Raw genomic sequence first — 19,824 nt, 5'->3', positions numbered from 1 at the left:
GGGTGCCGAAACTGTTGCAGGCTTCATGCACTAACTTCGCTTCAGTTGAGTTGCACGAGGACGTTGATCTTGGGAATGGAACCACTGGATTGGTTGCAACTTATATCAAAACTTACACTCCCCTTCTAAGATATGCGGCTCCCGTAGAGTTATTTATTTATTTATTTATTTATTTATTTATTCAACAGCGTACATGTCTAACAGGAGAGGGCTAAAGGCGAAAACCACCTCATGGAGTCCCGGCCTCCTTCCCGCGTTAATACATCCACTCACTTAATACATTAAACAGTTCTATCACAGTAACTCACAGCATAATGCAGAAAGAAAAACATGGAAACTGTGCACATATCAGTTTCAACAAAGTAACAGAATATTTCTGCAAATGAAGAAAAAAAAAGATGAACATGAGCATTTATCAATTTATACATTACCAGCGTTACCCTCACGCAGACATTTTGATTAGCTTACACGTAACAAACACAAAAGCAAATACAAAAACTTAAACCATAGTAAACACACACAACCAAAAAGATATAATTTGTACTCAGGTTCATTTAGGGCGATGCATTTCGGCAGATATCAACGCATTTCAAAGTTGTTTTGATCCCCGTTTTCCAGTCCGTAAAACAACCCAAGTACATTGTATAGAGACACAGGTTACTGAGTTATCACAGAAACACTTGTGTTTACTAAAAGCGTCCTGCACTTCTTTTTAAAAGTAGGTGGCACGTCGGGAAAATTCACACTCAGTTCTTGCATATTTAGCACTTTCGTTAACTGAAATTAAATAGTTTGCTGGCCGTAATTCGTCCTTATAGGCAATACCTTTCGTTTCGGATTCCGTATATTGTATTCGCCTACACTTTCAAATGGTAATTTATATATCCCGTTCCTGTAAATCTACTGTAGAAGCTTCAAATAATAAACTTGGTCGGCTTACAGCATGTTGTATTTTACGGAGAGTGGTCGTGTTCTTAGATCCCGCTTATCCCTTTTGAAATTTTCGCACATTCGCAGAATTTTCTTTTGCATAATAATTAACTTATTGCAGTTATATACGAGCGTTTGCTTATTCAGGAAAGAGAGGGGAGAAAAAATGTCTCTGCAAGTCCGGGCTTGCGCATCGAAACTGCGCAACCTTGTGGACTGGGATGTGTATCCGCACAGCATCTTTCACCACAATGACAGCCAGGGGCTTTTGTTCACCAGACTTTCTGAGTGGAAGTTCGGATGGTTGAGTGCACAATACCACGACATTCCCGCTGCGTCAACGGGATCCCCAGGTGGTTTCCGTGAGAGGAGCTTTGGAGGAGCCGCATCCACCGCCACACCCTTGGGTGTACTGATAACCTGACGGGAACGCGAGTTTCGATGTATGAGCTTCAACTTCTGGGAAATCCTTTGTCAAAAGCTTGATGTGGGCTAGTTGGTACATTATGCTAAAAAATTAATCGGCGCTAAAACAGGGACGAAGAACAAACACGTAACACACAACACAGTGCCTAAACTGTGTTGTGTTACGCGTTTCTTCTTCGTCCCTGTTTTAGCGCCGATTAACTTTTTTAGCATAATCATTTGTGCTTCTCGTACAGGAGTTGTATCCATTTCAAGGGGAAGGACACGGAGGTCTGCTCATGTACATCGAAGCTCCGTGATATCGCGGGCTGAGGACTGTCTCCGAAGGGTTTAAATTGTCATAAGGACAGTCAGGACGCTCACCAGACCTAGATGGAAGTTCCGGTGGTTTCCTGACATAATTAAGCGAAACCCGTGTCAATGGGTACCCCTGGCGATATCTGCGAGAGTGGCTGTGGAGATAGGGAAACGGAAATCATTTCGTTATATCTGTTTTTGGCTATATCCGAACATAAAATATATTGTAAGCACAGACTAAGGCAGACATTAGCAGCCGTATGCAGACATTTTCCCATTGGCTATGTGCCAAAGGCTATGTGCCACCTACTTGCCGAAGGCTATGAACCAGTGCCACCTGCCTCGTTCACCAGGCACATTGTAGTCGACACGTGATCACAATCTCGGTGCCCTGGAATCTCCGCGCTTGACCTGAGCTCACTGGGGCGGCGTCAAAACAGCACACGACGAAAGGGTACGCGACAGAAGAGCACCGGCATGGCAGCAAGGCGTCAAAAGGGCACGCGTCAAAACAGCACGCGACAGAACAGCACAGCGGCAAAAGCGCACGCGACGGAAGAGCACATCGCCAAAACAGCACAGCGTCAAAACAGCACAGTGACAGAAGGGCACAATTTTATGCAATGCCCAACTGAGGAATTGTTTAGATTTTAACACGTATAAAAACATTATAGAGGGCGCAAAATGCTGTGTATAAGTTTCTCTTCACGCTCCGTTACTCCTTCTCGATAAACGTTCCGGCCACTGTTTCGGTTCAGGCGTCTTTGTTGTGAAAAGTTTCGTCATTTTGCTTACCAATGGCGGGGGTTCTTCGCACCAGGTATGCGCAGGGGTGCGGTCAGCGCTGGACAAACATTTTCCGCCCTCTGCTGGCACCGTGGTTATAGCCGAGCCCGGCGAATTTTTTTCCACGTCGCCTTATACTCTGGCCGTCAAGATTGTCGCCAAGAGGACCCGGCAAGCTACCATTGATGGTATGGGCTACAAACTGTTTTCGAACGATCTCTCAATTCTCATTTAGAGGTAGCTACAATTTTTTTCTTCCTCGTTAGGTACGGTGCAAGAGCAACATGATGTCTACGTCAACGAGAGCAAAGAAAACTGCATCCCGAAAGATATGTACGCACGTCTGGACATCGGGTATTCGTCGCTATATGTAAGAAAAGGTTTCTTTTAACAGCTTCTATATTGGCTGTTTTGGTGCATTCAATTAGAAGTGTATATATACCGAGTCCGACATCCGTATTTTGAAAGAACCAGTTATAAAAAAAGCCTAAAATTGCACTTAGTCCGCCCAAGGCCCGTATGTCTAAGCTTGAGGCCCGTGCAACCATGTTCTGAAACATCTGTTGCTGCTGAAGCAATAAAATACAGCGAGATCAATTCCTCATGTTCACATGACTCACTCTCTATCCATGCAAGGTCAAGCAAACCTACCTTCTCAAGCAAAGTACGGAGGTTAAAGTGTTGAATATGAATTCAATACGGTTAGGGATGTAGTGCTCCTAATAACAGAAGTAGCTGAAGTGATTGAGCAGTTTCATCGTATTTATGGTATACGTATTTTGTAGCAATATTTTGTACCAACACTTACGCAATGGCATCATTTTCAGCATGAAGTACTTGTTGCAATATCCACAAGAAGAAAGTGCCCTAAAGATAACCACACGCCAGAAAGTTCTCGTTTTTCAGCCCCCGTATGAAAGGCCCCGAAACCAGTTGACAAGCCTGTGGGGAGCAACTTGCCACCCGTTTGATGTGTTCGAGGATGGTGTTCCTTTCTTCGACGTGTCCGTGGGCGAGTGGCTGCTCATGGACAACGTCGGCGCCTACGGTATGGTCAAAGCCTGCGGCTTCAACGGCTGCGGCTTCCCGCCTGTCCACTACAGGACCGAGAGTGATGACGTGGAACGGGTGTCTTGCATCCTCCAGGCCTCACGGCTTCCGCCCGGATACAGCCAGTTCGAAGAATACGTGAGGAACGCGCCCACTTCAGCGAAGGAACCAGAAGCATCAGTGTAGTGTTGTCGCGTTCTGTTCGCGGCTGTTCAGAATGTGTATGGATTTCGCGTGCTATCCCTAAAGCCCTTGTTATGCTGGGAGCACCATGCCTTGTGGAAACGCTGCAAAAAGCAAAGCTGCCATTGTGGAAACTCTTGTAGCTGGTATAGTATTGCTGGCCGGTGAAACGCTTTCCTTTATCTACAGGAAAAAAGATGAATTTCCAATAGTCTCCAAGTGTTGACGATGTAGATGTCTCACGGAACTTGGGCAGGAGCTTGTCATGCATCTTTTTTCCTCTGAAATAAAACGCCATGCCTATTGTGTACGTCTGCCACTTCCGTCTCAAAGTTGTTCGTGCTTGTCTCCTAATGTGACCATCTATACGTATTTACACCAACTTGTATCAAATGGTACGAAGAGAAAGTATTGGGAGCGTTGTTTCGCACCGAAGACGCAAAAAACGTCAGAAAGTCTGCGGATCGGCTACGCATTCCTCCGTCGCTTGATTCTCTGTTTCACTAATACTGGCCTTCCTTCGGAACAATGTGGGAACACTTCCAAGAAGACAGCCTTTTTTCTTTGTTTCGTTTTATAAAGCGAAGCCTTTATATGGCTAGGCGAAGACAATGCTATGTAGGCAGAAAACGCATCATTTGCAGCCCGATGAGCATGCATGAAAAAAAAAACACGTTGGAGTGGAGTTCAAAGTAGGGGACAGAATGGAGTCCCGTTTATCTCTGCGGCTCTAAAGCGGGGGTGGAGCGAGCTACAGCGTGAAACATACATCCAGCTATAACGGTAGGCCAGGAGCAGCCGGTAGTTCGGGCGGGGGAAGCGTCAATGTGGCAGTGGCAGACACGGGCCGCACGATACATGGAAACGGAAAGGCCACGCGTCGTACGTACTTACGAGTTTATGATCACCGGGGGTGCGAGCAGGAACAGGAACGAAAGGAAATGCCGCAAACACGCACCGTATAATGAGACAGGCTTTATTGAACCATTTAACGTACGCGTATGCACCAGTCGCACGTTACAGCTTCGCTGGTTAACAGTCTTACGCAGTGCAAACGGGCCTTATTTAGTAAATCGCGTGAGGGCGCTGTATTAATCAATTAATACATCAATCAAATCAACTTTATTTGCATTACAGATGGGTACACGGAAAGGAGCAGCCACAAAAAGCTGCACGGAGCAGCTTGACGGGGCGGCTGCTCACCATGTTATTGACAGCAACGGGGTCTAACAGATCAAAAGATACAGCAGAGGAAAGAAAGAAAGAAAAAAAAATCTTGAAGCACATGTCAAGTAAACATAGCGAAAAGTGATTAACAGTCATGGTTAGCAGGGTAACAGAAACAGCAAAATGAATTCAACAACACCCGCTGCGGTGGCTCAGTGGCTAAGGCGTCGCGCTGCTGAGCACGAGGTTGCGGGTTCGATTCCCGGCCGCGGCGGCCGGCTTTCTGATGGAGGCGAAAAGCAAAAACGCCCGTGTGTACGAGATTTCGGCGCATGTTAAATATCTCGAGGTGGTCAAAATTAATCCGGAGACCTCCACTACGGCGCACCTCATTGCCTGCGTTGCATCGGCGCGTTAAACCCTACAATCAATCAAAATAAAAATGAATTCAACAGGTGCATGTCACAGATATTTAGAACAACAAAGATACAACAGATACATAACACGAGTTACAAAAAAATATTCTTTCAAAGCCGATTTAGAGCGTTTACCGTAATCAATTGAGTTACTTGTAAAGTTATTCAACAATTTGAGTAAAGTGCAAGTTAAGTACTAACGGTCGTACCAAGACCTTTGTCATTTTATCCCCCAAATTAGGTTGTTTTGTCGCTTCATATATTTGAGGTGAAAGCGTAAATACCCCATCGTGCGAAAAACCACCATTGCCCGGTTAAGAAAGTAGCCGCCTCGGTAAACAGCGAATAAAAAGCAGATCTGAAATCGCATGGGATTTGAACCCCGGCCTCGACAAGGCCAATGCGCTACGTCTCCTTTCTCTCTGCACGCGGCCAGCAGTATGAATCCAAAACGTAAAATTTGTTGCATAGGGCTTGCCGCGTGGCACCTGAACGTGATGCCGCGTGAATAGAAGAGGTTGTGCCCCAGTCACGCCGAACTCTGAGTCTATAGAAGCTTTGGCGTGTGCCAGTATGCTTAAGTAATTCGCGCCATAAGGCGAAGAAACAAAAGGGAAGGCACAGACGCTAACACGGCGCTACAGTGAAACATCCTCCCGAAGAACCGTCGCAAGGTACTTCCCTTTTATCGGGTGGCCGTTGTTGGAAGTCATTCGCGCTTACAGATGATGAAAAGAAAGCGAAGAGAGATACGCAAACATTATGTAGCGGTGAAAAAGTCGTTGATATGTATGACCAGGCTTTCGCCCCCAGAGCACGTACCACGTATTGCTTCCAAGTTAAAACGGCCCTCTGGGCGAGGCCAACAAAGAATACACGACTCACAAATAGAGCGCTTTATCTGCGGCTTCCACCTTAGTCCTCTCCCGAGCGCTGTTTTGTATTCTTACCGCCAGCACAGACGCATCAAAATGGCCTTCGAGCGCCTTTTCACTGACGTCATGGAGCACCGGTAGCGGACCCACAAGACGACTGAGGCAATCGTCCAAGCTTGTCAAGTGGCCTTGTAAGATGTAGTAGTGCATGAAACTCCGTGCCTCTCTCTGACTCTGTCTGTCTGTCTGTCTGTCTGTCTGTCTGTCTGTCTGTCTGTCTGTCTGTCTGTCCGTCTGTCTGTCTGTCTGTCTGTCGGTCTCTCTGTCTGTCTGTCTTTTTTTCCTTCTTTCTTTCTCTCTTACACGTGTGTGCGCGCCTGTTTGCGCCGTCTGCTGAAGTACGCCGACTCAAAACCCCAGGTCAAAATAAAAAGAAATCTGAAATTTTTACGTTGAGGTGTTTTGAGATTTCCAACGTGGTATTTCTGTTTTATTTCCCGTTTCATCGGATTGTATGGCATTTCCAGAAAGTATTGTTTACAAGTTTTCGGCGCAACGCCTTTTTGACACAACGAGCACGTACGCCTGTGATGTGCCTTTCTACATCTTAGAGCAGGCTACAGCGTACGCGCAACACTCCGGGTAAGATCCAGGGCCTTGAGTTCCATAGTGCCCCTTGCATTTAGGATCGACGTCTTCGATGCACCTGCACAATTATTATTATTTTCGTGATTTACATTATGCATGCGGTGTCATCACAATCCAATGCTCACACTGTCATGTTGGAAGCCAGTTTTGTTGCAAATCACGAGTAATTTGGAAAGATTTGGGCAACCTCGCTGCAATGATTAATTTTGCCGAAAGCTGATCTGGTTGAGTCACAGCATTGCCATTTCTACAATGATCGCGTTCATCGAAATCGGTTGAAGTTCTCAGCAAGGCTTCACCCTTATAAGAACAAATTATCATGCAGTGCCTAAATCGGCGCATAGAAATTTGCGCCATTGGAAAGGTGATTACTACAGAATTTGCAATAGCTTTTCTGCGATACTTTCTTGTTGCCTCTTAAGTGGATACTGTCAGGCGATTTTATGCTACAAAAACGATGTACTTCATTCCTGGAGGCAGAAGTTTTTGCAGTGTAAAGGAGCCGGACACCAGTCAGCTGCTGCCGGAATCTTCTGGTGCCACTGTCCCACACAGTAATTGACCTTTCCCACCTACGCAAAATCTGTCGCTTATCATGCCTAATAAAGCTTATTGATTAAACAGGAAAGACTTAATACATCCGACCATCCGAGTTGCAAACGCGGCACCCCACATAATAGCAGAGAGGTAATTGTATGACGGCTCGATTGGTGCTAGGCGCTTGTAGCGGAATTTCGAAGGAAGCAGATAAGAGGACTGGATTCTTTTCACACGGAGAAGCGCGCATGACGGGTTCGCGAAACGCGGGTAACCCGTCACGGCCCGGCTTCACACGATCATTCATATAGCTCGCCGATTGATTACGCACAAACTGATTTATGCGACAGGTCGGTTGTGTCTGACACTCTTTCAACCAAAGCGGGGTGAATCAGTTTGAGGTCAACGTAATCACCACCACATAGCGGCAAGAACGTTCGTTGCACGTTTCGGCAATAGTGCAAGAAATTAATGCGACTTGTTTTTGTTGGTAAAAGAAAACTGTGCAAACTGCATGACAACAGGTGTAGTTTAAACCAAACCAATGCGAAATTTCCTTTCAGCTTTAACATTATGCTACGAAGGCTATTGAATTCACTGGAACGATTCAACAAGAATGATCTTATAGTAATATATAAGATACTTTGGAGAGTAAGGGTAAAAATAAACTCTACCAAGTCCATAACACAGGATAGCTTGACACAAAACATGCCCACGTTGTGTTGTGAGCAAAAATTACAGCACAAGACAAGAGTTGAACCCGAAATGCCCTGGGGAACGCGCTAGTCTTTCTAGAATATGATCTCTTTTTCGGTAGCTTCAACTGACCGAGCGCCTCTGGACGCGCCACCACCACGTGGATATCCATCGAGAATACTACATTCATTTCGCGAAATAACGGCGACGCTTAGCGTCGTTTTTGCGCAAGAAAATGGATGGAAAAAAAATTAAAGCCCTTCCACTCAATGTTAAAGCTGTTGGAAGTGCAGAGCAGTGATTCGCCAGAATGGGCTGTAGCGCCGGCCGTTATCCGCTCACTGCCCCCACCCAATGCAATTCAAATTTCCCGCCTTCGTAGTGCTCGCGGGCCGCCTTCTTTAAAATAGCGCCAGTGGGAGTGCTGTTATTTTTTTGCTTGCTCTTCGTCCCGCGTGTGCCGGGGTTGCACTGCCACTTTTTGTCGCTTACTATCGTAAAAACCAACCCGACGAGCGTTCCTAACAAAATGAAAGCGGGCGCTGCCGGTTAATCACGTACATTTTGCCTCAAATGTACCTACGGTTTTCCTTGCGCTAAAGAACGGGGAGATGTATGGAAAGCGCCAGCGGTTCACGAATTTCGAACGCTTATGACTATATAAACCGCTTGGCTTTCGAAGCCTCTGGGTTACGTCGCGACGACAGCCGCTACGACGGAACGCCGTGCGGCTCTACTTGGGTCCAGCGAGCGAGCTACGACGGCAAGGCGATCCCAGAAAGTGTTCTGCCCTTAATAATTAAACCGACTTCCTTACTCACCTTTCTATTACCCATGATCCGTTGGTGCAGGTCTCGAGTTGACAAGGGTACTTCTTCGAGACGCTGTAGCCTTCCTTGGCCGGCAATCCGACGGCATCTAGGCAGTCAGCCGAGTGGCCTGCGGGGTACGTTCAGTGCGTAGAGTGCGTGAAATTGTGCTCAGAATGCTATCTTAGCAATAGGACTACATGGGACAGTTCGCTTTCACGGAACACGCTCTTTTCAAGCGAAGCTTTCTACACCCCACTGATGGCGTTCGATGTGCCGCCGTAACGCACTGCGGGAAAGTAAACTTCACACAGTGGGTTTCAGAAAATGATGATGATAACAAGCAACGGCGCGCCAGGCGCCTCGAAAAAAAAAAAAAACGCTTGCCGTTGTCAGATTCTAACCTGTGTCCCTCGCGTCATGAAGCCGACGTCTACCCGACTTCCCCTTTCTGACACGGTCCATGCTTTTCCTTTTAACCATTTTTTCCCTTCAGAAAGGTGATTCGTTTTTTTCTTCTCCTTTTTTTTCTTTTTATTAACAGTCGTTGCGTTCTTTTACATGAAGCACTGCTTCACTGTTTATATCTCATTCCCTCATGCTTTACGTCAATGCTTCCCCGTGACACACATAGTCGGAATTGTGTGTTACGAGCCCACCTCTGCTCCTCCTCCTCTAAACGCCTTGCCGCGCGTCTTAGGGGAGACCGCTGCGTTGCCTGTTTTTTTTTTCTGTCTTTCTACACGCACCATGCAAAATTAGTTAAGGCGCGGTCACACTAGGCCGACAAGACGGCGATGACGACGCGGCGGCGACGCCGACGAGGCGCCAATCCATCGGCCAACTGCCGAGTTGCCAGACCGCGTTGTCACACTACGCCGACGGCCACACAGAGAAGTCGGCCGACCGAAGGTCGCCGTAGTGTGACTGACTTGTCTACCGAAGACGCAAACAAAACCGGTCGCCCGACGCGTCGTCGGGAATCGACAGAGAAGCGAAAACTGCGCCCCGACAACATTCGTGCCGCAATGAATGCGGCTCTATTTTGTCAGTTTCTGGAGTGTAATAAATTCAGTAAGGTCCGTGAAGCCCATAAACCCCAACACTAGCGCTAATGCGATCCGTATTTTGGAGTTCGACGCTTCTGCCGTGCTCTTCGGCGACGCCGCTACCCCGGAGCTGCAAACTGCATATGCGTGTACGATCGGCTCGCCTGTAGAAAATATAAGGTCAGTTTAGAGAAGAATAAGGTTTTTAACGTAAAACTTAAAACAAAAGTATGGCAAGCACTATCCCTGCAGTGCAAAATCACAGTCGTAGCCGGGCACAATTATTTCAGTGAGTCTAAAGCGGCGATTAGGAACTTCGCCAAAGGCCGCGTGTCGCTTGAGGCTACAATAGTACTCGTCTCTCTATCGGAGAGTACAATCACTAAACTGAACAAGAATCCCATTACTTTGCTATGGGCGCCGGCATACTCTGGTCTCCCGGGCAACGAACGCACTCACGAAGCAGCTCGAGGATTAACAATCCGAGCTCGCATCTGTGGGCCCGCGCGTATGGGTGCACACGGAGACCGCAGAGCAGAGGCGCCTTCGTCGCCGACTGGGTCGGAGGGAACCAGACAGGGTGACGGCGGATGCAATCTGCCCTGAAACCCCTGGCCCTCCGCGAGCGGTCGATTGGTAACGTATAGATGGTATTCGTTGAAAAGTTTAGCGGTCAATTTCTTCGCTGGGCAACACTAGAAACGGCCACAGACATGGCCGATGCGCCACGGACATGGACAAGCACCGCCATCCCGCGGAGCCCGACGTAACGAGTGACGGCGCACTCACATGGTTGCATGGAGGAAAAGAGGGGTGCCGATCTGGCGGCCGTGCGCACAACGTCGCCTAGCAACAGACACTTGGCCACAGATATGGCGGCGCACTCGCATGGTTGCCTGCATGCATTCCACGCCATTGAATACCGGCCATAGGGAAATATTAGACCATTACAGAAGCTCCTGGTTGTTCGCGGATGATGCAGTCTTGTTTCGGGATGTTTCATGCTGTGCTGATCAGTGCGAACTTAATACCAATCTTACTAATATACTTGAATGGTGCAAGAACTGGGGAATGGTGTTGAACGCCGACAAAACACTGTATCTTCGCATAACACGAAAGAAAGTTCCCTACGACTATCAATACACACTAGGAACATCGCCATTGAAACAAGTCACCAGTCATAAATACCTCGGTGTCACACTAACCAGCAATCTTTCGTGGAATTTACACGTTGACAATATTTGCTCATCTGCCTTTCGTAAGCTATGCTTCTTAAAACACAAACTCAGAAATTCCCCTTCTAACGTCAAGCTCCTCAGCTACTTTACTTTTATTAGACCTAAGCTCGAATATGCCTGTATAGTCTGGGACCCCTACACTAATCACAACATCCGTAAAATAGAAAGAATTCAGAGAAAAGCTGTAAGGTTTATTTACTCTAAATACTCCCGCACTGATTCTCCCTCACAAATAATGCTTACTAACAATATCCCAAGCCTCAAATCCAGGAGAAAGTGCTTCCGCCTTGATTTCATTTCTTCCCTAAGCAAAGGTGCACTGTCAACTGACCCATCTCCGTTCTTGTCACCGTTGTCAACAAGAACTACTAGGCATCACAACCCGAACGCTTTCGCCCCATATTTTGCTGCTACTGACACCTTCAAATATTCTTTTTTTCCGCGTACGATACAAGAGTGGAATGAATTACCCCCTGTATAAGTGCCTTGTTTGCTTGTATTGTTTGTATTTTTTTGCATTTTATCTTCTTGTGCCCCCCTGCTTGGACCTAGCCATGGTCTGCAGTATGTATTAAATAAATAAATAAATAAATAAATAAATAATAAATAAATAAATAAATACCCGCCGGAGGGCAAAATATTATAAAGGGGGCAGGCGGTGGCATGGCGACTCCTTCAGGCGATCAGATATCCAAATCCGGCGTTATACAACCGGTGCTACCCCGGAATGTACGATGCATATTGTAAATGGTGGGAAGAAGCCAGGGCGGATCTCGCACATATGCTCTGGTCCTGCTCGGGCCCAACCGAAAATAACAGAGTGTCAAGCGACATATCACGACAAGCTGATCCCCCGCACTCGGGGGAAGACGACGCGAATATAATGGTAGAGCAATATAAGGAGCGACAAAGGGTCCTCTCATCGCTAGACATAACGGGACCGCTGAGTTGGGAGACCGCGCTGCCGAGTACGGACCCCCAGATCCAGAAGAAAATGATCCAGCTGGCCGAGGGTGCCGCTGGGGCCCACAGGCTCCTGGCCGCCACCTGAGGAAGAGGAGAAGTTATACATCCTCCTTTCGAAGTGGATTTGAATTAAAGTTATTCTCTCTCTCTCTCTCTCTCTCTCTCTCTCTCTCTCTCTCTCTCTCTCTCTCTCTCTCTCTCTCTCTCTCTCTCTCTCTCTTGCGAGCGCTTTCGCGATACAGCAGAGTTGATGGCGATAAGCCATTGCGGGGGCTTCGCGGAACCTTGCTGCGCAAGCGCTATTTAAGAAATTTCAGTTTACCAGCCAGGGCTTCTGTAAACCAGCTAGTAAACACCGACGTACGACTCGAAGGATGGGCCTCCATCTAGTACACCTGCTATTTCGCTGCAAGTCAGCATTTGTGCGGTGTCACAGTGGTCTCGCGCGTCGCGCCCGCTCGGTCAACGTTGCGGGTTCAATTCCCGGCAGGAGCAGCTTTTTTAATGTTTTTTTTTTAAGGGGAATGGTCTGCGTATCCAATTCGCGAACCATTTTCTGCGTGATTTTGAGAAGGAAACTACCTTTTGTAATAAAAATTTTCTTCGAAACAGCGAGTGACTTCTGGCGCCAAAACAATTAATTTTACTTTTCTTGCGCCGCGTTTCTCGAAAATGTAGTACCATGGTAAGGCCTTCTCTATTAGAGGAGGTTAAATTTCCGCGGACGTACGCACTAATTTATACGCATATTCTACGTGCTACAGAGGATGATTTTGCGCCGGGGGTTCATCCATAACATACCTGTTATTACTGCCGCGGCAGCAGCGACCACAGCTCTTTTTTCTTCTTTGCCAGTGATCCAACAAGAAGTTACAAGCAGCGCACACGCGAATAAGCACTAACGGCTTCAGTCGCGGAAGCGGTGACGCCATACTCCAAGTTTGACTAGAAAAAAAAAATTACGCCCACCTCCCCTCGCGGGAACCCTGGTTGGATGCGACGCGGAGGGGGGTTCAAGCGCAAGCGCAGAGCAACCGTCGACCGAAAGGCCGCCGGAGAGCGGCACACCGGTTATATGCGCAGCGTGCCCGAAGGAGAGGAGACCGCGGAGAGAGAGAGTACTGCACATGCGCAGCATCGCGCGCAGCGCCGCCCACCGGCGGAGTGAGAGCGCGCTGGGCCGCACACCCGCAGATGTTGAGAGAGTTCGCTCTCGGGCACGCGCCGGCGCCAGTGCGTCTGCCGCGGCTATGACGCAACACAATCCAACACAATCCAATCCAAGCCAAGCCAAGCCAAGCCAATGCCTCTCGCGAGAGAGTGTTCGCTATCGGAGAGGAGAGGGGGTGAACGGAGGAGAGTGCGGACGACGACGCCGACGGACGCACGCAGGAAGGACAGGACCGCCGACGAGAGATACTCTCAGCGTCGCATCTAAAAAGAGATCTCCGGCGGAGAGGCGAGGCGGCGGAGTGGGCCGTCGCGCGGTCGTCGGCGTGGTGGGACAAGCGCGACGGCGGACAACGTGCAGACACCGACACCCCGCCGATTGCTCCCCGACGCAGACGGTTGGCCAACGGTCGGCGTCGGCGCGGTGCGAAATGGCCGCCGACAGCTCGCCGACACGGTGTTGGCCGACCGAATTGGCCGATGGTCGGGCTAGTGTGACCGCGCCTTTGCCCTGACGTATGTAAGCAAATAAATTTTAAAACATGGTGAAAAAGCATTTCCTCTTTGTACGGTGCTCGACGGCCAACATGTTTCGTCCGAAGACGCGGTTCCTTGCCCGTCCTGGCCGGCCTCATGCGCGTCGGCGGCGACAATCGTAGATCGTTATGGTCCGACGTAAGACGAGCACGCTATATTGTCACATCGTTTATACCTAGTGATTAGATGTGACTACCACTGGTGTGTCCGGTTCGCGTAGCGTTGCAAAGCGTATCTGCTCCAATGCTAACAAATGCATGGTGCATCGTGAAGAACATCTAAGTCACAGAAAGCCTATTTGTACCGGTACTGTTTGTGTGAATTCCGCTAAATGTTAATACCTTGGCATCGTGAAATATCTCCATGTTTGGGTATAAGAAAGTGCGTGATTTTCTTGGATCGCCTTGGAGTCGATCGTAGAGCGACTACGCTGTACGCTGCGTTTCAAAGCATGGTCGTTTTCGCATGCAAAGGAAGGTGTGGGCGGCTGGCCGCGTGTTGTTCTGCTCACTGATGTTTCTCAGGAGCATGAAATGCTGAGAGAGTGTCGCGTAATTCAAAATTACAATTATTAAATCTGATGTCTGTGTAGACACTATTACTGCTAGGCGATGTCTGCTAGGTGCGATTTGCTGGTGTCGCCAAGGTTGCTATACATGCATTGCACGCAGTGGGATAAGAGCGAGATTTGCTTGGATGGAATTAGATTAGGTTCCATTGGAAGCTGGTCTGGCCGCACGGTGAAGCTAGAAATTAGCAACAGTTCTCACCCCATGTGCTATTATTATTGCTATGTGTCGCGTACGTCAAACCCATAATTTCTTAGCGGGAATTTACCTTTAATTATTTAGGATGGCACGGACACTGAGCTAACATCGGCTACAAAAATTCATGAACCATTCCGCTCCGTGAATGAAGATGACCAGCGATTTTTTTAGCGCACGTCGTAGATGTGGTAAATAATTTAGGTTAGAGGTAGGAGCAAATTTTATCTCTCGAGAATTGACGACGGTCATACACAAGGAAGACACACATACACGCATTCAGTTTTGTTTTTACTCCACCGATGTTGAATATGATGCCTCAAACTAATTAATCTACTCAAAATGATAATACAAAAAGTGAGACGTATAATTTCGGGGTCCAAATAATGTATTTAAGGGCGTGCGGTTTTATTGCTGACCCCGTGCCAATAGCACACGCACCGGGACGTTCGTTTCCAAACGTCTCGCCCTTCAAATACACGTGCAGCCTCGATAGTGTTCGCTCGCGTACTTAAAGAAAAATGCACAGAGCAATAGCCATATCAGCTTCGTTTAGAAAGCGCCATCCCAGAAATTGAGCCAAAGCACCAACACGGGTAGAGACCAGAATTTTGCCGATTCGGCCATTTTGCGGCCAGCGGTGCGCCATCTGGCGGGAACAGCACACGCTGTACCGTGCAGTGCGTGGATATCAGACGTCCCAGGAGCATCAAAAATCGGTAAGTGTAATTTATTCGGTATGTCAGCAGTGCGAAGTTTAACAGTTATTTAAGGAGAAAGTTCAAAGCGTCCGAGAGCTGTCAGGTTTGCCCATAAATTCTGTTCTCAACCCGATAAGGCGGCTTGCCACCCTGCGCATGCTTTGTTCTCACGGGGGTTGCCTGTGAGGCTACGTTTCGCCGCGCCAGCAGGACGCCCCACTTTTTATCGCCAATTGAAATGTATTTTCTTAATTATGGGCAGGTTGCCGTCATTGCCTGTACTTTCGATGTAAAGAATCTACCCGCCCGGGCGTCACTATGCCGTTGTTGGCTGCACCCACAATCAGCGCTGATTGTTACGCGCAAGCGCAAAGTGTTCGTACGAGAAACGTGCGAAGTGGACCACGACAAAAGAAGTGTCTGCATGTGTGGGGTCTATTCGCTGCACAAATTTCCTGCGTCCCTTGAGTGCCGCCGTGAATGAGTCGTCGCGCTGAATCGGAAAGATTTCGAACCTAGCAAATTTGCGAGGGCAAGTACGGTCGCGCGCTGATTTTGGATTCACCCTCATGCTCAATCTTTATAGCAAATTTCTGTGCTCTGGAGGCATTCTCTGTTCGTTTTATTGACGGGAAGCCAACAAAAATCAACCCGACACATATATGCTGCAGCATGGGTACGCGAAAAAGGCGAGCCGAAAGCGAAATTGCAGCGTCGCAGTGGCGGAGCATGCTCGGTCGTGCCGATAATTAAATTGCTGTTGGCGGTTCCCACCCGCCGCTGAAACGCAAAAGTTTTTTTGAACATGTTACACATGTTACGCATATTTATAAGCATGTTATGAGGCGGCAGATATTGTTAAAACATATTTTGCTTTTATAGCATGTAACGTCTACGCCCTGCACTGGCAAATCGAATCTATCATGGCCTGGTTTAAGAACCGCCTCACGTTCGCGCACCAGCAGCAGGATGCCATGCTTATAAATTTGCCGTACCGCACGATCAGTGGCATTCACTGAATGTACCAAACCACTGACGTCTGAGCGTGTGTATCAGGCATTCGCAGGAGGCATATTTCCCGTCGCATAACACTATTTCCTGCTACAAACACAGGAGCAACGTATTAGGTACACCAAGATTTCACGGCCGTTTGCTTGCTCAAAAGAACTTTTGCGTTTCAGCGGCGGGTGGGAACCGTCAACAGCGATTTAATTACCGACACCACCTGGCGTGCTCCGGCACCGCGATGCTACTATTTCGCTTTCGGCTCGCCTTTTTCGCGTACCTGTGCTGCAGCATATGTGAGTCGGGTTGATTTTGGTTGGCTTCCCGTCAATAAAATGAACAGAGAATGCCCTGCTGGCGAGGCCAAACGTTGTTTCATAGGCAACCCCTGTGAGAACAAAGCGTGCGTTGGGTGGCACGCTGCTTTAGCGGGTTGAGAACGAAATTTATGGACAAACCTGACAGCTCTCGGACGTTTTGAACGTTCTCCTTAAAGTAGTCATGAAGGCAAAATACAAGTTGGGTTTATTAGACAGACTGCTTAGTCCCGTTAACAATGATACCAATATCATTGCAATCTTCGAACAAATAACGGAGATATTAAAGAAAACGTTTGAAGCAGTCGCGACCCCCTAGCCAATTTCCCGCAACTTTTCTATGACGTCACGGAACCTTGTTTGTGCGATTGGCGGCCGCCTAACTGACCTGTCGCGAGGACACATGACTGGACGTCTGTAATGGCGCCTCTAGTTTCATTTGACCGCATCACTTGAATGCTAACGTGCAGTTAACGCACTGAAAATTATGTTTTATTGTTTGCCCGTATGACGTCATTCTTGTTCATAACACGTCAGTGTGGCGCAAAATTTGAAAGTTTTTAAATACTTCTTGCTTTTTTTCGTTAAAAAACATCTTTTGTGGCTGTAATGGAGCTGAGTGAGATACTGAATCCCAGTTCTTTCAAATTAAACGAAGTTGTATTTTCTCTTCATGGCTCATTTAAAGCACTGTTAAACTTAGCACTGCTGATGAGGGGCTCGTTGAAAATAACACAGAAATAAGAGTTGGCAGTCAAGAAAACCTCGGAAAGCAAGGGGAGGGTACATACCGAATAAATGAAACTTACCGATTTTTGATGCCGCTGGGACTTTTGATATCCACGCACGGCACGGAACAACAGCTTGTGACTGCGGCATCGTCTGCTTGCAACGCAGTCCCCAAGAAATGCCCGCCAGGTGGCGGACCGGTCGTTAAAAAGTGGCGGCGCCCAGTGCCCAGCGAAACTTCTTGCCTATACCAAAATATGCGTCGCAATAACAATGCGTGTGCATAAGAGGCCGATGGCTCTTTTCAGGCTTTTGACATGTTCCGAGTTATTAAAGAAATGCTGCACCTGAGGGCGGTACATTTGCATTTTCGGCACTCTAAAGTACATATGCAGGCCAACTGGTTTTTACACACTAGTGTCCCGTTGAGCTTACCTGTGGTCGCCTCGTTCGTCGGCGTCTGCAAAGAACGGCCGCCGATGCTTTCGAAGAACACCGCAGCGATTATTGCTGAAGAGCACATGACTTTCAGCTGAAACATTCTTGGTCAACTTCCTCGAAGACGTTGGTAAGGCTTAAAAAGAAGGAGAGAAGATAATCACATGACGCGTTCTTAAGCAGGGTTTGGAAATATTTGTTAATTGCGCGTTATTTCCTTGCATTCTTTAATTTATCATATTTGCCACGCACGCGAAAGACTTTTTTATTACATTAATACAAGGAGCTGATTGTGTTCTTGCACTAAGCCAACGCGCTTCATTTCAGCACCCGACATTAGCGACAGAGATGATCGAAAACTAGCATAAAGATGTAAAGCAAAATATCATATGTCATGGTACTCCTTACACGGCTCTTTTGACTTGGAGAATGAGTACCGTAAGACACCTTTGGCAGCCCATAAGAAATCGAGATTGATAAGATGTCGGGCGCGTTTTACACCGTCTGCTACTTTGCATTTGTTAAGTCAACAACAATGGCGCACAGCTCAGTTAAGTCACTAATGCCTGCTGCGCTGACACTGGCCTTCCAAACGAACCCTTACGTCGCGGTTACTTAACGACTAGCGCTAGGCGCAGACGTATATATGCCATTGTGCTTGTCAGAAGCACTCATCTAATCTTTCGGTGAGCGCAGCAGACAAAAAAAAACGGCTGCGGCTAAGCTCAGCTAACCTTGGATATGCAAAGGAAAGGCTTGGCTTAGTCTGATTGTGCCTTGGTTGCCTTGGTTTCGCTGGGTTAACCTTTGATGTAGCTATATTGCGACCACGTCTCAAAGCCGTTCGTTTCCGTGCAACGCTCACGTGAGGAGGCCGGGCGAACGCGGTGGCGTTCATTGACGGCGCGAGACGACTCACTTCGCCGGGCGAAATGAGTCCCGTTGCCCAACACAATCCAGCGCCGCATGCATAGGAGGCTGCGGGGCTGGTCGGCTGCCTCGGCCGCAGCGGCGGCGGCGACCGCTGCTCGTTCTGCAGAGAACGACTGATAACGTGGCCTTGAGCTGCTTGAGCGCCGACAGAGCGCCTTCAGCAGAGCACCTACAGCGGGCCCAGAGAATCACGCGATGCACTTCGATGGGCGTGTCGCCGGGGGTGTGTCTCCGGTCAAAAGGTCGCCTAGCGCATCGTCCGCAAAATTGCTGGACGAAAGTACAGTGGAACCCCTCTGATATGTCCCCCGGACTTACGACTACCCGCTTCTTACGACGGATCACCGCGGTCCCGGCAAACTCACCATAGAGACGGTGCATTAAAAACCCCGATGATAGGACGTTCGGGTGCACGTGGTCCGCTTCATACGACGGACCCTTGCGCGGATAAACCGGCGTTTTTCCCATATTTTACACCGCTTCCCCGCCTCGTCTCGATTTCCTTTATTCTGAACCTTTTTGACGCTGCTTGATGTGCCAAGGCCCGCAGGCGAGCCAGACCACTTGCTGAACGTACGCAACCAAGCAGGCCGGTACTCGTGAGCGGGAGCTAACCTTCGACGGCCCCACGAGGCAGGAGCACGCCAACACGTCAACCGCAAGAAGTCGGAAGGCGATCGTGAATTCGAAGTTCCCAATCGAGCCGCTGACGAATGCGAAAACACATACGACGTGACCACACGGCGATGACCGAACACCCGCTGCCCCGCCTGCTCGATCCAAGTTCCTTCCTTTCACGACGCTCTATCTCCCTCTATGTCTGCTCTCTACTTATTGTGTTTCAAAGCCACGTCGGCACTTCGCTCCTTTATTTGCTAGGTCACCTCGATTTACGCGCGCCCGCCTTAAGGGGGAGACGCGTATACGTTAGCGCCACCACTTTGGGTCACTCGCTGGCCGCCGCAGCAAGTAACTGCGGCAAGACCGCACTATAATTTTCGCCGCAAAGCGATTTACTCGCGAAGTTTGAATCATCTTATCTATTTCGCGCTAGTGGGTCCTGTGGGAAACGAAAACAGCTATGTGTTGAGTACTTTGACCCAAAAGCGACGCCACAGGACCATTCAAAGGGTATCCGCGGCCTGTACGGGAATATA

At 48.4% G+C, this 19,824-nt stretch overlaps 2 protein-coding genes across 3 annotated transcripts in view; one reads left to right on the top strand and one right to left on the bottom strand.

Moving 5' to 3' along the window:
* Positions 1–3,981, top strand: part of LOC144179206 (ornithine decarboxylase-like) — a 33,876-nt gene extending 29,895 nt beyond the window's left edge. For both annotated transcript variants that reach the window (XM_077707469.1, XM_077707468.1), the window contains exons 8-10: positions 2,474–2,627; positions 2,706–2,809; positions 3,346–3,981. In XM_077707469.1, coding sequence (XP_077563595.1) covers positions 2,474–2,627; positions 2,706–2,809; positions 3,346–3,675 — 588 coding nt within the window. In that variant the 3' untranslated portion in view covers positions 3,676–3,981. The remainder of the gene's footprint in view (positions 1–2,473; positions 2,628–2,705; positions 2,810–3,345) is intronic.
* A 2,623-nt stretch (positions 3,982–6,604) lies between these two features.
* On the bottom strand, positions 6,605–18,753 carry LOC144180469 (uncharacterized). The gene is made up of 4 exons (XM_077708810.1): positions 18,600–18,753; positions 17,732–17,870; positions 8,833–8,950; positions 6,605–6,836 (listed from the first exon to the last, which is right to left on the bottom strand). Exons 2-4 carry the CDS (start codon positions 17,835–17,837, stop codon positions 6,731–6,733), a joined length of 330 nt encoding a protein of 109 aa, XP_077564936.1. The 5' UTR covers positions 17,838–17,870; positions 18,600–18,753; the 3' UTR covers positions 6,605–6,730.
* Positions 18,754–19,824: the final 1,071 nt, after the last annotated feature.

This window comes from Haemaphysalis longicornis, unplaced genomic scaffold, assembly GCF_048455015.1.
Source record: "Haemaphysalis longicornis isolate Haplotype H1 unplaced genomic scaffold, Haemaphysalis longicornis Haplotype H1 scaffold_4, whole genome shotgun sequence".
NCBI classification, from domain to species: Eukaryota; Metazoa; Arthropoda; class Arachnida; order Ixodida; family Ixodidae; genus Haemaphysalis; species Haemaphysalis longicornis.
The sequence above is the reverse complement of the archived record's forward strand: the minus strand, read 5'-3'. Positions and strand labels throughout refer to the sequence as shown.